Source organism: Cephus cinctus, unplaced genomic scaffold (genome assembly GCF_000341935.2).
Source record: "Cephus cinctus unplaced genomic scaffold, Ccin1 Ccin1_scaffold0616, whole genome shotgun sequence".
In the NCBI taxonomy this organism is placed as follows: domain Eukaryota; kingdom Metazoa; phylum Arthropoda; class Insecta; order Hymenoptera; family Cephidae; genus Cephus; species Cephus cinctus.
Genome location: NW_014333260.1, coordinates 12,516 through 31,716, shown reverse-complemented (window position 1 = coordinate 31,716; position 19,201 = coordinate 12,516). Strand labels below are relative to the sequence as shown.

Sequence of the window (19,201 nt, the reverse complement as noted above, 5' to 3'; positions counted from 1 at the left end):
GACGACAATGACTGAACTGAATTAAAATCATCTCCTTTGCTATTTCAATATGCCTTGATCTCGTACAGCAATTGTATAGATCTTGGTGCCGATCGGTTCAGAACAGGAAACCTAAACACAGAAAACTATGCAGAGGGACACTTGAACACTCTGAACTTCCACATCTAACATCTAGATACAAGAAACTACGAAGCGTAACACTTGAACACCCTGGATATCCGATATCTAGATACGAGAAACTACGGAGAGGAACACCTGAGCACTCTGAACTTTCACATTTAACACCTAGATGGAAAAAACTACGGAGCAGAACACCTAGACGCCCTGGACTTCCACGCCCGACACCTAGATACAAGAAACTACGAAGCGGAACACCTGGACACCCTGAACTTCCACATCCGACACCTAGTTACAGAAAACTACGGAAAGGAGCATCTGGAAATCCCATATCTCTAAAAATTGTCACCTAAAATACGAGGAACTATGTTAAAGCACACACATACACACAGACGTACACGCATACACACGCGCTCCACATGAAAGCCTTAATGATTCTATACTATTGTGAAAGCAGCCTTATGTCAACTGGAAATTCGGTGTGAACGGTAGCTTCACGTACAAAGTGTATTTGATTGTGTTGTGTATTCGTAAATTACCAACACCATCCAGAGTACAAATAGGTAAAGAAGGCAAAGCAGTCAGCGCCATCTGTCGTGTAAAAAATGCGATGGACGTGCGAAGACGACGACGATGACGACGACGACGACGACGGAACTGAAATAAAATCATCTCGCTCGCCATTTCAATACGCCCTGATCTCGTACACTAATCGTATTGAACTTGGTTGCAATCACTTCAGAACCTTCAATTCCTATAGTGAATGTATCAATAACTTTTCCTCATGTATAACGGTTCATAAGATATTTCGTTCCAAACACAGGTATAAGGAGTTGACTCGAGTAAAGAGTCTCGGCGCGCTGCGCCCTGTACAGCCGGTTGCCTGTACTTGGCGCGAGACTCGACCGAGTCTCTTCAACCTCAGATCAGTCCTCGACAGACTCAGAGGCGCCGGTATGAAGATACAACCGGATAAATGTGAATTCTTGCATAAGACAGTCGAATTTTTAGGACACATAGTTACGACGGAGGGAATCAAACCAAATCCATGAAAATTACAAGCAATAAAGAATTTTCCTATACCACAGACGGCTGAAGAAATCAAATCGTTCTTAGGCTTAACAGGCTACTATAGAAAATTCATTAAGAACTTTGCTAGAATCACCAAACCAATGACGAAATGTCTGAAAAAGGGAGAAAAGGTTGAGCATACAAAAGAATTTGTGGAAAGTTTTGAAACATGCAAGAATGCCTTAATGGAAGAGCCTATACTGCAGTATTCAGACTTTGACAAACCATTCAGTTTAACGACCGATGCATCTAACGTTGCTGTTGGAGTAATACTCTCACAAGGAACGATAGGAAAAGATCTTTCTGTGGCATATGCGTCGAGAACACTCAACCCAGCGGAAATAAATTATAACACTATCGAGAAGGAGTTACTGGCCATTGTCTGGGCAACCAAAATCTTCCGACCGTATCTATATGGAAGAAACATTAAAATCATTACTAACCACAAACCACTGAAATGGCTATTCTCTTTGAAAGAACCTAATTCTAAACTCGTTAAAAAAGGAAAACTTAACACTAACGCCGATGCTTTATCGCGAATTGAAATAAATCCTATCGATAGCGAATCAACCAAGGCAAATCCTCCAGATGATTTAGAAATCACGCAATTACTCAAAGAATTGCCTGAAGAGATATTATCAATATCAGGAAACGAGGCCGACCTGATACTGGAAGAATTTAACAGGGAACAGGGAATTCATGAGGACGACACGAACACCATATATACGAGTCATGAAGATCCTATATTCGGGATACCGATCATCGAAAAACCAGTAAATCTTTATAAAAATCAAATAACTGTTACGGTCTCACGAAACGATATAAAGGTCTCAAAGATCAAGGTATTTGAAAACAGCTGCATGAGATTAAACATCCCGGAAAAGGCAACGGAAGACCATTGGATCAAATTTATAAAAGAATATGTGAATCCTAAAGAAAAATATTATTTCTATTTCAAAGACAAGAATCAACAGCTAGTACTGATCACCACAGCTCAAAATTACTTTAAGAACGGAGCGTTACAGTTGTACTGTATCTGTATTGGATTCTTGCAAGACATCATAGATACAGACCAACAAATGGAAATGATAGTTTACCAGCATGTAAAGAAAATCTATCATACAGGGATCACGGAAAACATACAAGCTATAAAAAGCAAACATTACTGGCCAAAAATGGATGAAATGATTACAGACTGTGTAAACACCTGCGAAGTATGTCAAAAAAGCAAGTACGAACGAAGACCCCATGAGCTCGTATGTAAGCCTACAGCTTTAGGGACAAATATCTGCGAACATCTATATGCTGACACCTTCAAGATAGGTAGCGAATATTTCATAACCATTGTGGACACTTTCTCTGAGTATGGGCAAGCATACCACACGCAAGCTATAAGAGGTATAGAAACCACGAAAAATGTTCTACAATTTATAAGCCAGTTTGGTATACCTACAAAGATAACCTGCGATAACGGAGTGGAATGGAAAAACGAAACCTTTCAAAAATTTGGTATATACCATGGTATAGAAATACACTATACGACGGCTTATAACTGTAACAGTAATAGTCCGGTTGAAAGATTTCACTCCATGATAATAGAAACCCTTAGAGCTTTAAAAACTGAAGATAGCAAAGTATCAACTGCAGAAGCAATGAGATACGCTATATTAGGATATAACAACTCTATTCATACAGCAACAGGATATACACCCTTCCAACTAATTAAAGGTGACGTCAATTCGAAATACCCTTAGGAGACCACAGAAGCCAGTGCTACCACACAGTATCTAGAAAAACACCAGAAAAGAATGGAAATTATAAAGACTCAGATACTCGACAGGCTCGCAACAAAAGAGGAAAGGATACTAGAACGTCTGAATGAGAATAGGAAGGAACATGTACCGATAGACACGGACAAGCCTCTGTACTACAAGTGACACCTGTATCGTATATCCAGTAAGAAACAAGAACCTCTGTACAAAACGACAAAGGAGAAACCCAAAGTGATTAGATCTCATAAAGTCAATTTAGGCAAGATCACTATACACCCCAGATTGACGAAGCCTCAACGGTTCGTTTCAGACAAGCAAAATGACGATCCTACTGCTGATAATGATACACCTCACGATGGGAATAGAGATAACACCGATACAGCCTTCTACCCATGAGATTGGGCAACACTAAGATGATAGAAGGAAAGCATACATTCCAATATGGCGTCAATCTGGAAATTTATAAGGAAGCTATGAATGACATAGAACGGCAAGTAGAGGTCATTCACAGAAGAGAGAACAACAAGAGCCAATATAAGTCTTACTACAGAGTAACGAAACAAATTATAAGGGAAATCGACGACGTAAAGGAACTCCTGCACAATTTCGAAGAAGAACCTCGTACCAAGAGAGGAGCCATTAATGCGATAGGCAAAGCAGCTAAATGGTTATTCGGTACCATGGATAGCGAGGACAAAGAGACCGTACACGAGGAAATGGAACTACTTAAGAGAAATGAGCTACGCTTAAATACAGGTCTTACGAAATAAAAGACCATATTACAGGAAATAACAAGAAGTCACACCACTGCTATAGAAAGATTGTATGCAAATCAAAAAGAACTGAGCAAGGCATGGAACAAATAGATAGTAATAGATCACTAGCTTCCAGCGCGAGTCGCTCATAAGACCCTCTCACTCGCTGCCAACAGTTGTTCAGCGCGTGCAGATGGTGATGCAAGTGAGACACTCTTATACGCGCTAGGCCACCGCTGGCAGCGAGTGAGAGGGTCTTATAGGCGACTAGCGCTAGATGCAAGTGAGACGTTCTTATACGCAGTGCAGGCTATCTCTGGAACTCCACTAACTGCGAGTGAGAGGGGTTTATGCGGACTCATGTTGAAATTCTGTGAGACTCTTATGCGGGATGCCTGAACTCTGGACAGACATGCCGTCCCGAGCGAGGGGAATAGGCTACCCTCGCTACGCGTCGGCCTGGCTTGCTCGCCACCAGTCATTACTGCCGATCGCCCCATTCACACTTCCTACTAGCTCCACCCAAGGACGACATTAATGTCCCGCAGTGTACATATACGATGATACGTGTAGGACATGTAACGTATATGATTTATAGATGTACGATTAGTGCTCTGTCCATAAAAAAACTGTTTTTTTTTTTTAATTTAATTATACTGTCCACCATTGCATTTAATACATACACATTCCATGTAAGTAGTCGATTATGTATTCTCAGCCAAGTGTTTTTAAACATTCCAGATCGTTACACGCGTGAAAGAGCATTGGAGAAACTCTGGCGTAAAAATTTTAGTAACGCAGAGACTTTCGTCACACTCCTCGAGGTAAATAAGTCCAAAATAATATGTCCAATAAACTTTAAACTCCATTAAACTACTGCTCGTTATTTTCAAAGCATCTCCATGTTTGTCAGATTCGTTAGTGTAACGTTACAAATAAACCAACCTCTCAGTACTCTTGTACTGAGAGCGCACTCGTTGCAAACAAACAATAAGGACGGGCGGATAGTGTCAACAATAGTCGATAGATGAAAAATATGTCCCGAAAGTCAATCCACGGGAAAAAAATATGAATACAATTCATATGACAAAACATAAAAACATTGAAATAATTAAAAAGTGTTTACGCTCGATTTATGCCCTCTAGGATGGAGCATAGTAATTGCATAAAATCATTGCTAAGAATTTAGTCAAAGGCCCCATATTATCGCTCACTATTCCACCGAGCCCGTTACGTAGAGAAAAATTGTCAAAGTTCTGAGGAGAGCACTGCGATATACCTTAGAAACTTTAGTTGACGCCATATTGAGTTTGATCTATTATCCTCACTGTGATTTGTCAATTTTCACGTAGTGCCATAGCCAATAGTTAGGCAGAGCGCCTAAGTCTACCTAAGGCTACCTTACTAAAACAGGCGCATCCTCAAGGGAGCTCATAAGGAGCATACGAAATTCTACTACCGATAAACGTTACAATAGATGTATTAGAATTAATGAGCGGTAGTGTATATTTTAAATTTAATTCTAGCACAATGTTTGCAAAATTCGATTTTTCTAAAATATATAGAATTGCAGTATAATCCAGCAGAAACGTAGGTACCTCTGATCTCTTAGTTTTCTACCCTTGTGATTGTTTTTCGGTGTATATGGGTTTCCGAGATACACGCTGATGTATTCTAACGTTGTACGCGGCTTATGCAGATACTTTCCACAAATTGAGACGAGCAAGATTACACGTCTGAAATTCCTTGTGCATGTATCTCGTGTAAGCTGCGAAGAAAATATCTTTTTTTTTAACGTAAATATCGTGCAAGGCAAATTTAATAACTATCTTGTAACTTGCACGTCGGAAATGAGAGAGGGCTGCAATTTGGTGAGGACGTTCTGGGGTTGGAATACAGGGATACATGGCTTTTACAATTCTTTCGGTGTGCATGATAGTTGTCGAATCCTGGATGCTCCCAAAATACATAAGTCCGGAAAATGATCCAGGAAAGAATTACAAAGAATAGTATTGCTTTATTTAATCCCAGAACATACACACTAAATTGCAGCCCTTTTGACTTCCTAGGTGAACGGACAAATGACATAAGTATAGGACAGATCAATCGCAGACCTGCGGATGATTATCAAGTGACCTATGACAGATCTTAAATTCATTCTTCCTATATGAATTCCCCAATAAAGAAAAGGCCCCGGCCGGGTTGAAACAAGGCACCTCTAATAACGGAAACCTAGTTAGCTAGGACCCAGCTTCGCGCGCACGAATACGTCCAATCACTATACAACATCGTGATTGGCTTTTTCCGTGGCATGGAAACCGAAAGGGGCTGAAACTAGGCACTCGCTAGTACTCCAAGAGTTAATAATCTAATTGTAAGTTCAGTTCAGATAATTCCTTGTTATAGTGACAGATTCTTTGATTGGGCCTCATCAATGTCCAGAACAGAATTTGTGTGTTTATTTACTGTGAATATAATGGACCGTAAAAGAATTCGAACCGGTTCAATGTGTGTGCGAAACTTGTAAATATTCTAGCAATGCTTAGATATAACATTTGAGCTCGTGCTTGTGAAACGCATAGTCTAATGGCAGAAGTCAACAGACATACACTTTTTTGATATATTGTAATATAAAATATTTCAATATAACATTTGGTACAATGATTTAAAAATCAAGTTTTTTTTTCTAAATCTTAACATAGATAAAAGAATTACATTTTCAAAATAATTTTGCAGAACGTACCATATTTATAGACTGTGACGTGGCATTTTCGGTAATGCACGTCATAAGGTTATTGTCGAAGGAAGTTGGAGTACGGGCTGAATTTACAGCCCGCTATGAAATAGGCGTCCACTGGCGAAGGTCGGGAGATCACCGAGAAAAATAAGATCTGTAAATTAATTATGTTTAATTTTAACTTGTACCTACAAATGAGCGTATACTCATCGACACGGAGAACTATGAAGATGGCTATGACTGCGTGGGATGACATTATCGGCCCCATCGGGTTGTTATACGGACCGTTCGACCAAGCCACCACTGCTGGAGCCCGCCAAAGTCAAACGACTCAACTCTCATCGCCAATATCCCAGCCGCCACCAGCACCAGGAATGCCTGTGAAGGGGTTATTGTCTTACCTGTCCGCACGCCAAGAAACTCCTGCTGCCTCTACCGATGTGCTCCTGCTAACTGACATCGGGATGCGAGTCCGGACTACTTGCAGGTGAACCTGCTTCTGCCGGGAAGAATCCTCGAAATACCCGGGTAAAGGGTCAGCTTGTCTCCCATCCTAGGAAAATCTTATGTCCCGTGGGCGCGATAGGGCTTCCTCCGAAGACGTGTAGCAAGACGCCGGTCAGGGACCTGCAAGGCACAAGAAGCTGTCATTCAGAGAAACATCCAAATACAAAATACGGAGCAGAGGAAATGGCCCACCAACCTACAGGAAAGCTGCATACATTACTGGTGGCCGTCAGTCAGCCAGATTACCTGCACGGGTAAACTCCTGTTAACTACAGAAATTCGCAGTAACAGGACACCATCCCGGAACATCCCCATCCTGGAACACGAAATACACTTCGCGGTGAACACATCTTCAAAGCCTCACAATAACAATATGCGGATGGCGGCATGATAGCGCAGAAGACGCCAGTACCGCCCTACGTCGGAGCGCTAGCGAATTAATATTACTGAGAGGCTTGCGCGGAGGATGCGCTCGCAACTGCTCCAACGTTTAAGCTACCTGATAGGGTTCATAATCCTAGATCCTGGTGACCTATGATCAATAAGCACCTAGAATTGGCGGAAGTAAACGCGATGAGTAATTGACCAATTATAATAGGCAGTTAAAGACTCGGGTACCGGAATCATCCTCTTTCTTTGTGAACCTTCCTACCAAGTGGACGCATTTTTCACTATTTCAGAAACAAGCCAACCGAAATGGATGGATGCACAAGCATCCATCGAAGAGATTCGCCGCCGAGTTAATAATTTATACATACTAGTCCACGAGTGAAGTGTGAGTTTTTAATAGTGGTGGTTTCCCCGATTATGGCGAAGAGCCTGTTTTGAATCGTCCGTTAGTTCTCTTTTATTTTATGCGTTTATTGATTTTTAATTTAGTATACTTGACCGGATATTTCCGTGAGTGTAACGTAACTTTCTTTGGTTCACTGAATCGCGGTGTGTAGGAATTCCTCGTAGGGGCTGTAATAAGAATGGCTACCTGGAATAGCATAAATCCCGTCGCGGATACCTGAGTCTTAGTGACTTCTGAAATTCGCGAGGATAGGAGCCAGTGGGCATATGGTGAATCAGCTACCTAGGGTAGCGTAACTTTCATTACAAATAGAAGCCAACCCGAGTGTCTACCACGCGATTTCGAGTCGTATATTAATTCTCATTATTTTCTGTATTTTTCATTGTTATATTATTTCACCGTGATTTTATATCTTGACGACTTTTTAACCTTTCTGTTTCAACTACTGATCTTATTGTATTAAATATGTTATTGTATGAGTTTGAGATTTTAGGCTTTCGTGACCAATATTATCATTAATACTCATGATTTTCGGATGGAAGCCGCGTCTGTGTTCAGCTTTGTGCCGACGTTTCGCAAACATTTCAATTTGCATCATCAGGGCTAGGAGGTTCCGATACTGAAGCTCCCTCTTGTCAGGAAGTCTTATTACACCTATGATTGCTCATGCGGATCAGTGCTTCAGCCGATCACAAGTTGTTTAGCTGATCAGTTAAAAAAAAAACCTAAACTCACTTCCCTGCTCCTGTGGAAAAATGTACATAGGTGACATCGGGAAGAAGATCAGTACTCGGGTCAAAGAATATCAACGGTGTACCAAATACGGTAATTTTTCTCAATCTGCCCCAGCTGATCATGGGATGAGCACAAGAGAGACGACAGAAATGCTAGCTAGTAAGGGTTACTTCACCCGAAAACACCGCGACGGTCTAGAGATATTGAAACATCCAAATAACCTTAATAAGGATCGGGGATACCAAGTAAACCCCATTTGGCAGACTGTCCTCCCGGTTTTTTAATTGATCAGCTGAAATCAGCTGTTCTTGAAATATACGTTTCTAAGAAAATGCAAAAAAAATTTATTTTTTTTACCCAATTAATAGGGTTCTTCCCATAAGCATTTATGTTTTACTGAAAGGGCAATTACCTATTGTTGGATATTTTTTCGGTGAACACGCTTTTCAACTTTCCGCAGCCCGTATTTTTCTTCGGGATTCTGATCTTGCCATGTGAATATCAGGACCATCTTGACCGGCTTTACATGGATGGATACGTTGATTAATTAAACTCTGCTAGGATTTTTTTTCCACCGTCAACTATCTGTTTTACCGACGCATTTAATGAGACTAGAACGTGATGCATCTCGTGGGCAACATTCACCGTTCTCTTTCTCAAATTCGTTCGTTGAAATCGATGTTTCTGTTTGATATTGTATTTGCCGATCTGGAACATGAGGCATCTCGCAAATAATGCTCACTGCTACCATCGTCGGACCTATTTGCTGCGTGCTGCCTTTCTCACCTGATTGAGGTTCAATGTTTTCAATTAAAATATGACGTTCGCCTGGTTTTACCAGTGACATCTACAGTATTTTCTTTGTCGATCGCGAACTTTCTCGTCAAACTTCCCAAGCATGAAGAATAGACTGTAAGGAGGCCGATCTTTGGGTTCTGAAAGCATGCCTGAACTTCGGGATTTGTATCGATACCTCTCACGATCAACAGAGGCATTCCACTCGCATGTCTGTGTACTGTGACGTGATTCTCCCGAATCGCGCCACAAAAATTAATAAATTTTCTTGTCCGCTCAACCTAGGCTCCGCACGACAATCCACTAGCGAAATTCCGTCTGCGACATTACTCTTAAGTTCTCCGTTTGTGTACGTCTACTATCGTTCTTGATATCAGTTCCGATTACGTTTTCTAAGACTAATTAATCTTTTGTTTTTGTTACGATATACTCCATCTCGACTCTCGAGTCTGTCGACTACGACATAAGGGCGTGAGGACAGGACAGCCACATTGGAGATTTTAGAGTATTTTATGGCGATTCCGTTTGGCTGTTGATGCCGATTTTGAGACTTTTGACGTAAAGGACAACCTTGGAGAGATCAGCGCGCCGCTCCCACCGACCAAGAGATGCCCGCCGGTTCCGTCGACCGGGATGTCGCTGGGATCCTGCTGCTGCCATGACGCCAAAGAAGCCCTGGAGCACCCGGGAGGGGACTCCGCCGTTTCCGTCGGCCGGCGAGGGCTGCCCTCTGGGCCTATTCACCGCCGATACGGTCAGCAGGGAGACGAGGCTTTCCTCCCTGGCCCGCCTAAGGCTGATCGCCCACGTCAACGCCTTCGTCCGGCCGAGAAGCCGCCGACCTTCCTTACTCGCCAGGCCCAGAGTACTTCGAGGGCCGTGCCGTCAGGATCGCCGTTCGTCTCTTCTCGGCCGTTTCCGCCGCTGCGCGTCGACGCTTGGGAGAGCTCGGCTACCCTCGTCAACATTCGTCCCGTTCCGATGCCGTCCCGCCTCATGTGCCCGCGTGGCGACAATCGTGATCGATAATTCATTGTCGTGCGAAATCTGAGAGCAAATCTACGTGTGGAAAAATCGGAGATCGAGAAACAAAGAGAGCTAGAGAGAGAAAGAGAGAGAGAAAGAGATAAAGACGAATATTGCCTTGAGGGTCTATTGGACCAAGCGTTATGCTTTAATTTTCTATTTTGTGGTGAGATCTTTCACTTTCCTTAAAGTTTTCTGATCTTTGTGTATTGAAGATTATAGACACGTGCACGGCTAAACCGTCCGTTTAGCCGGTGACGAAGTTTCCTTGCCGTTATCGGGCGAATGTCTTTCCGCCTAGTATCCTATAAAGGACGATAGTGCCGTTATTATTTATATTTTTGAGTTTCCGATTTTGCGCTTTTCCTAAATAAGTTTGTGATTGCTATTCATTTGTAACTACAGAATTTCTGGAATCTTCGCCTAGTGTGCACGTGGGAATTTGTCTGCCAGAGTGTTTGACCTCGGATTAACCGGCTTAGTTGTTTTATAGCCAGATTCTCGCGCGGCCGATTGTATCATTTTGTCAATTATTCTAAGATATCGTTTACCGACATATTATTGTTCTCTTTTCTGCAAATGTATTGTGAGACTTCCGAACCCTAAGTTCTGTTAAAGTTAGGGGCGAGCCCACGCCGTTTTTGCTTTACTTAATCGGAATCGTAGTGTTTCGCCTATTTTCCTCTTTCAAAGTGAAATAAGTTAAACGAAATTCTTTTCTTGTTTTTGCTAATCTTTCGTGGCCTTTGCTGAAGTGTGATTCCGAATTTCATATTTCTACTTTTGTATGCGATATCTTCCGTTCTGATTTCTGTGATTTATTGAGGATGTACTGTATCTGATTATCGTTGCCGAACGTTATAATGAATCATTGTAATTTCGTCTTTATATTCTCGATGGAACATTGGTGAATTTTGCGTATCGCACACGTCCTTTCGACGTCGCGCGCTGGCCGCCCTCCGAGGCAACTTTGCTTGTTGACGTTTCTCGACGTCGCGCCTTCGGCCAATTTCAAACTTGTACTACCCGTTCCGAGAACGTCTTTCCGCTGCAACGATAATGAAATACTCGTTATAATATTCTATATTTTTCTGACTGTGATATTTTTCCTGTGCCATATCTTGTATTAATTTATTGTGATTTTTCTAATTATTGTGCTACTTTTCGTGTCCGCGATTTTCGAACTGGTGTTAGCGAACCCGCGTGTATTATCCTGTGTTGGGTTCCTTCGTAGTTATAATTTCTTTTGCGTGACTCTTTCGTATTACTGTTGCCGACCGCGGTTATAATTTCGCGCGTGCGAGAATTGGAACCGCGCTGTCCGTTCCGCTGCCGTTCCTCTGCCGTTCCTTGAGTTCCGATTTTTTTCATTATCGTTATTTGATTATTTGATTTTAGAAAGAATTTGTTAGTTTAGTTCGACTAATTCGATTATTCCGACCATATCCTCTTCCGCGCCTACCGTTTCTAGAAATATCGAGCCCGCGTGCCCGCGTCTTAATCGCGTGCGCACTCACGCGTAGCGCCGTCGGCCGTGAGTTTCCGAGAAGTATAATGCGCCTATAAGTTTCGAAATTCTATGTAGTGCTTCTTATTTCGTTTGCATTGTATAGCTTCCAATTTTGGGATACCGATCCTTGTGAATTAATTTTAAGACTTTTGTGAAACTATGCTTGGCTTTCGCTCGCCTTATCAGTAATGCCAGAATTATTGCTTTTGTACCTTTACTATTGAGTTCCTCGATTGTTTGGATTTTGTCTCTGCTTAATACAGCTCTGGTGCGTTAACTATTTAATTCGAATTATTTTCTTGTAGTTTTCCGTATCCCTTTCCTATAAGTTCTTGGCTGAGTTCTTTCCCTCCTTCCCTCTTGAACGCCGCGACGCTTCCGACGAGCTAGCCTCCGAAGCGGCGTACCGTGGGACGTATAGTGGTCGCATTTAGTACGATCTTTCGAGTCCCAGGTAACCTTTAGGTTTAGTTACGTTTTATATTCTTTTTCTTGGCCGTGGTGCTCCTATCCGTTTTGAGTGGCCTTGGTGCCTTTAGATTAGTAGGTTAGTATCTTTTATGGGCCGTGGTGCCCTTAGATTTAGTTCGCCTGGTGCCATCTTTACTTTTAGTTCGCCTGGTGGCATCTTTAGTTTTAGTTCGCCTGGTGGCATATTAGGTATAGTTTGCCTGGTGGCAATCGATTACCCGGGACCAATTCTCTCTCCCGATTTTTATTGTTTCGACAACGAGCCTAGAGCTCGTGGTGCTCCTTGGAGGGTACCTGGCGCCCAACAACCTTTTCGAGTTTACCGAGACCACTTGCGCTCCCGATTTCCATTGGTGTAGAGTTCCGTTTTGTCGACGACTGAGAATATCGTCATAGTACACACACTAGTGCTGTGATATACAAGCATTATTTGTGGCTGATTACATCTAAAAGGGGCACAATAATTGAATTTAGAAGAATCAAAATTTTAAATTGTTCGCTATAATGTATTATGACAATATTACAAAACAGTTTTACATCAATTCAAATACATTCCTGAAATTGTTAAATGCAACTTTTAATTTTAACCTCCTACGGGATAAACTTTCTCAAAGTTTGACATACTGATTGCAATTTTAAACATTATATTTAGTCTAAATGAATCACTATTAACAAATAAAAATGTTCACCTCAGTATTTATTATGACGAGGCGCTCATCTCGCCACGATGAGACCTGACGGAAGAGTCCCGAGCCATCGCGGCAACTCCCGAACCCAATCGAAGGGTGACGGAGATCAAGAGACTCGGTCGAGTCTCGCGCCAAGTACAGGCAACCGGCTGTACAGGGCGCAGCGCGCCGAGACTCTTTACTCGAGTCAACTCCTTATCCCCCAAAAAACACTTACGTGTAAAAAACTACGCCAAGTACAGGATGGCTGTGAATTCCTCTAACAAAAAGTATTGATATCATATTATTGAGGCCAAGTACATAAGTCACTACATGTTTTCCTATTATATGATCTAGCACTGGCCCATCATTTTAATTATATTTTATATATATTTTTGTGTTTCTAAGAATAATCAATTTATAAATTACATTTATATGGCTTTTAACATTTTCGACAACGCAATATATTTATCTGATTAGTGACATTGCAATGTATTTATATTTTATATTTGTTTAACAATAAAAATTTGAGTGTTTAAAACTTTTTTCATATATCCTATTGAGCAACAAAAACTTGTGATATCCTCCAAAAAACACTTACGTGTAAAAAACTACGCCAAGTACAGGATTGCTGTGAATTCCTCTAACAATAAGTATTGATATCATATTATTGAGGCCAAGTACATAAGTCACGAAATTTTTTCCTATTATATGATCTAGCACTGGCCCATCATTTTAGTTATATTTTCAATATTTCCTATAACGTTTTTGCTACTTTTTTATGTTACTACTGCTTCCCGTATTTAATTATGATTTAATGGTGTTTTAATAATTAATAAAACTTTAGGTGATTCCTTATCGAGTACTACTTGGCGGGTTCGTGCCAGGAATTCCAAAGTACTTACTCTTTATACGTGCTCATAGTATTCTAATGCTGTATGTTTGTTATTAAGCTTTTACTGTGATTATTTTTGACGAGTTATTGTTAATATGCTTTCTATAGAAAATTGGTACTGGTTTTGTACCAAATTTATATCAAGAAATGCACGGACCCGCCAAGTAGTACTCGATAAGGAATCACCTAAAGTTTTTTTAATTATTAAATCACCATTAAATCATAATTAAATACGGGAAGCAGTAGTAACATAAAAAAGTAGCGAAAACGTTATAGGAAATATTGAAAATATAATTAAAATGATGGGCCAGTGCTAGATCATATAATAGGAAAACATGTAGTGACGTATGTACTTGGCCTCAATCATATGATATCAATACTTTTTGTTAGAGGAATTCACAGCAATCCTGTACTTGCTGTAGTTTTTTACACGTAAGTATTTTTTGGGGGATACGTACTTACTAAGTTCATATACCTACCTCTTTTCTTTTTTATTCCTCTTACCAACATATATTTTGTCTTTTGCGTATTTAATTTTAGCTTGTTAACGCTCAACCAGTGTTCGATCCTTTGCAGTACCAGGTTCATTTTGCTTTCTATTTCTTCTATATTGTAACCTTGCATATACATATACCATCGTATCGTCCGCAAACAGTTTTATTGTACAATCTTCCGTTGCTACATTAATTATATCGTTCATATACAATATACATATACCATCGTATCGTCCGCAAACAGTTTTATTGTACAATCTTCCGTTGCTACATTAATTATATCGTTCATATACATTGTAACGTGGTGGATTTCACCCGTCTTGTCCTCGGCGGAAAATCACGCCGAAACGCGATACGGGCCGAAAGGCCATTGCAAAGTCCAGGCAGGATCCACCGACCGCAAGGGCCGACGCACAAAATAGATGTGCAGGGGCACGCGCCGATTCATCAGCGAAATTATCCCGTATCGCCGATAATCGAGCAGGAAATGCATCGTCAGCTCGACGAGTTACTCGCGGACGGAGTTGTCGAACAGTCGTCGAGCGAATGGACCAACCCGATAGTCATGGTTAAGAAATCGAACGGATCGTATCGAATGTGTTTGGACTTTAGGAAATTAAACGATGTCGCGAAGAGAGACGCGTATCCCCTGCCAAATTTGACAGGTATTCTCGATCAGTTACGGTCAGCGCATTATATCTCCACGATTGATCTGAAACAGGCTTACCATCAGGTAGCTTTAGATCCCGGGAGTCGGGAGTATACCGCGTTCGTAGTACCGGGAAGAGGACTCTTCCATTATATCGGGATGCCATTTGGGCTTTCGGGAGCCCCGCCGAATTTTCAACGTCTTGCGGATAGAATCATCGGTCCGGAGATGGGTGGAAACGCATTCGCGTATTTAGATGATATTATCATCGCGACAAAGACCTTCGATGAACCTCTCGTATGGCTAGAAAAGGTCCTAAATCGACTGAAGGCAGCGAATAAGTTTAGTAATTTGTGTTGTACTGAATTTCCTTATGTGTCTGGTGATGGTCCACGATAAAGGAAAGAAACCGATTGAACTGCCCTGATGGGGCCGAAGAGCTCGGCCGGAAGGTGGATTGACGTGCCTGGATTCGCGGTAGTTTCGAGTCGTTCGACAGCAATCGGACTGTCAAGAATCGCTCACAATCGTTTACCGCGTGAGTTCCCGCCTGGGGGAGGGTTGTTGTGACGTGGTGGATTTCACCCGTCTTGTCCTCGGCGGAAAATCACGCCGAAACGCGATACGGGCCGAAAGGCCATTGCAAAGTCCAGGCAGGATCCACCGACCGCAAGGGCCTAATTGAAAGTTCGATAGATTATTTTATTATTTTCTTTTGTTTTGCGTGTACTCTGCCGGAGTTTGAATAGGTGCTCGCTCGCCGTGCCCGTGAAGACGCGGAGAACGAGAGAGAGGGAGCCAGCTGGAGTACCTGGAGGAAGGGAGCTGCGACACGCGAGGGTCGACACTCGCGCTATCTGTGGACAGCAGGTCTACTGGCCCAGGAGGCGCGCGCAACGCGGGACAGGATTGACGTCACGCGGCAGCAACGCGCTCTACTCAGCTGGTACTCAACCACGACGACTGGAAGCGGCGTACACAGCGCCACCCGACTGAGCACCACTACCGACCCCTATGGCATAGCGCCCATCGTCAGTTTGCGCATAATTATATTTCCGCGAGTTGGGAATGCAGGGACGCCTGGTGCACCCTCGCACAAGAACGAATGTTACTCTTCGTAGGACCGAGCTGTACAAATTGTCCACAAGAGATAAAAATAATTAATTGTCGCAAGCCTGGAACGCGTAGGAATCGCGTAAAGGTGTGCGCCGGTCGGTCTTGCATGGTGAGGTCGATCGCGTAAAAATACGTCACAACATATATGATAAATAGCAACGGGCCTAATACTGATCCCCGTGGTACCTGATACTTTGTTTCCACTTTTGTGGACCATAAATTATTAAATTTAATTCTTTGATGTCTTTTATCTTGATACGTCTCTAACCAATTAAGTACCCTTCCTCCTGTATGATATTAATATAACTTATTAATATAACTAATATAATTAGTATAATTAATATAACTTATAAAGTAACTTCTGTCTGTCTATTGTTTCAAATGCTCTCTTTAAATCTAAAAACAATGCACCTATTAGTTTACCTTTACTATCTGTCACTTTCCAATCATCAATAATACTTTGTATAGCGGTTTCACATGAGTAATTTTACTATTTGTTTCTAGATATTCTACTAGTCTATGTTTTACTGCTATTTCCAGTACTTCTTTGTATATCGGCAATTCGGCAACATGTTGATTGGCCTGAAGTTACTACCATTTTTTAGTTTCTGCACTTTTGTTATGGGTACTATGGTAAACGTTTTCCAGTCACCTGGACATTGTCCTTTTTAAATGAGATATTAATAACATTCATTAACTTATCTTGAATAATGTCCTTAGCTGCTTTTAATATACTATTTGATATTCATTCTTCCGTTCCCTTTTTTTTTTGGTAATTTACTTATTATCTTCCGTAGTTCCACTATATCGATGGGTTTGAAATCGTCGAACCATTGCTCATTTTCATATATTATATTACTATTTGTGTCTCCTCCCTTTTCCATAGATTAAACTATTTTGTCTATGTTATTTACAAAGAACATATTAAATTTATCAGCTACACTTATATTTGATGCGAGTTCTGTTGCATCAAGCTCTAGCTCTAGGTCCAAGTCCACTACTTCGTTTGTGTGTACATTCACTCTCCTCAGGATTTCTTTAAGAGATTTCCCCATTTTTGTAGAATCCCCCTTATTGTCATGTATCATCTTCTCATAATAATTCTTTTTCTTTTTCTTTAATTGTTTTACTAATTTATTTCTCTCTGCCTTGTATTCTGACCATCTCCCCTCCGTTGTTTCATATCGCGGTTTGATATATGCCTTATTTCTTGCGGTCGCTATTTTTCTTACCTCCTCACAATATCATTTCTTACCTGCCCATTTACTAGGTATTTTAAATTTCTTTTGAGGTGTAACTTGGTCTAAAGTTTTAATCATATTATTAACTAACCTATTTGCTTTAGCATGTACGTCTCCATTTTGCACTTCATTCGTTTCTATGATATTACCTAATACTCACTGGTATTCTGGCTCAGAATAATTACTAAAGTGTCTCGCTATGAACTCTTTACCTCCCGTTTCTACGTCTGCCTTCATGGGCGTGACTTGTAACCACGAGTGGTTATTTTTGGTGTATGTTGGACCTGTACCTCCATGTCCATATTGGCAAAGGCTAAATCCATAATTGTCTCACTGTCATATGTGACCCTTGTTGGCTCCTTTACATAGTGTTTCATCCCTAATTCTTCCATCATCGTTTGCAATTTTCTTGCATAATATGATCCACTTTTCATACCTACATTAAAATCCCCAACTATAATTCATTCCCCTTTAACAATCATTTCTTCGACTACTTCTTCTATAAATTCAATAAATTCTGCATCCGACGCACTCGGCGAGTGATAGATAACAGCTATCACACCACCGTTTGTTGGATTCCTTATTTCTATGGTTACTTACCAACAGTTTCCCACTATTTTCTTAGTTTGTAGTAACTGAACCTTTACATTATTTCGTGTATATATTAATATCCCACCGATTCTCCTATTTTCAGAGTCATATCTTACTATACTATATCCCGGCACTGTTATTTCAGCCTCCATAATGTCTTCTGTTAGCCTCGTCGCCGTCAAAGCCAAAAACATTGGTCTCCTCTTCCTAAGTACTTGGTCCTCAATTTCGTCCTTATGTATCAACCAGCTTTGCGCATTTGTGCACATTAGCACTTCTCTTCCACGCGTTAATTGCTATTCATCAGCGTGGTGTTCTGTTCTCTTCTTCTCTTCTTCCAACATCCTCTTGAATGCGGGACATTCTGTATCAAGTGCATCATGTTCATCGCTTATAGACACATTATACTTTTGTATTTTAAACATACAGTTTACGTACCTCTTCTTGATTTCTTAGCAGTCACTGCCCTTGGGCTTTCCGGGACAGTGCTGACACGCCTCTTCTCGGTTATGAAATCTTGGGCTGGACACTTTTTCCATTCCAGATTCAGTTTCCTTTTCTCGATTATTTCGTTGTGTGCTTCGGAATCTACTTCAAGTATCACTTCCGTACTTCTTCTACCATTTTGTCCCCCCCTCCTCTTCCAGTTTTTCCTACCTTCTTGATTATTTTCATGTGGGACGCATTTATGCCATTTTGAGTTGTTATTGTTTCTATCATTTGGCTATCACTCATTTCCATCTGTTCTGCATCTATTTCAATTATTCTTATCTTAGGCTTCCTCTGCCTAGGCGCGCTGACATTAAATTTGTCCCCTAATCTCTCTTCCATTCTATTCTTTAGATCTTGAATTTCACTTCTTGTGCTGCATCCCAATATGACCGCACCATCTCTACCCTTTACTTTCGTAACTCCGATATGCATGGTCTTGATATCAATTCTTTCTTAAACTTGTTTTTTTGTTGTCTCACTCTCTTGTTCCTGGATTGGTTTTACTATGATGATAGTTTCTGATTCAATTGCTTGGATATAGCTCTTTGGTTTGCTTTGTGCAATTTGAATGTTTTGTGGCACAAAGTTCAGTAGACCTTTTTTTATTTTGTTTAATTCCTCACTAACAGTTTTTCTAACTAATGTTTCTTGTTCCATATCTTTCCCATAAAGTACTTCCTGTTTTATTTCCTCAATTTCTTCATTAACAACCTCTGTATTACGTCTGGATGAGAACCTTCAGTCACATTTCATGCTTTTAACT

The 19,201-nt window shown here is 41.1% G+C and overlaps 1 protein-coding gene across 6 annotated transcripts in view; it reads left to right on the top strand.

Annotated features, from left to right (window-relative positions):
• The window catches only part of LOC107269164, a 43,080-nt gene that overhangs the window by 12,970 nt on the left and 10,909 nt on the right, over positions 1-19,201 (top strand). For 4 of the 6 annotated variants that reach the window (XM_025086427.1, XM_015742716.2, XM_015742715.2 and 1 more), the window contains one exon: positions 4,457-4,539. In XM_025086427.1, the coding sequence (XP_024942195.1) occupies positions 4,457-4,539 (83 nt within the window). Of the gene's footprint in view, positions 1-4,456; positions 4,540-5,280; positions 5,306-5,784; positions 12,104-19,201 lie in introns of those variants that run through there. The other 2 variants (XM_025086426.1, XM_015742717.2) reach the window with 2 other exon arrangements.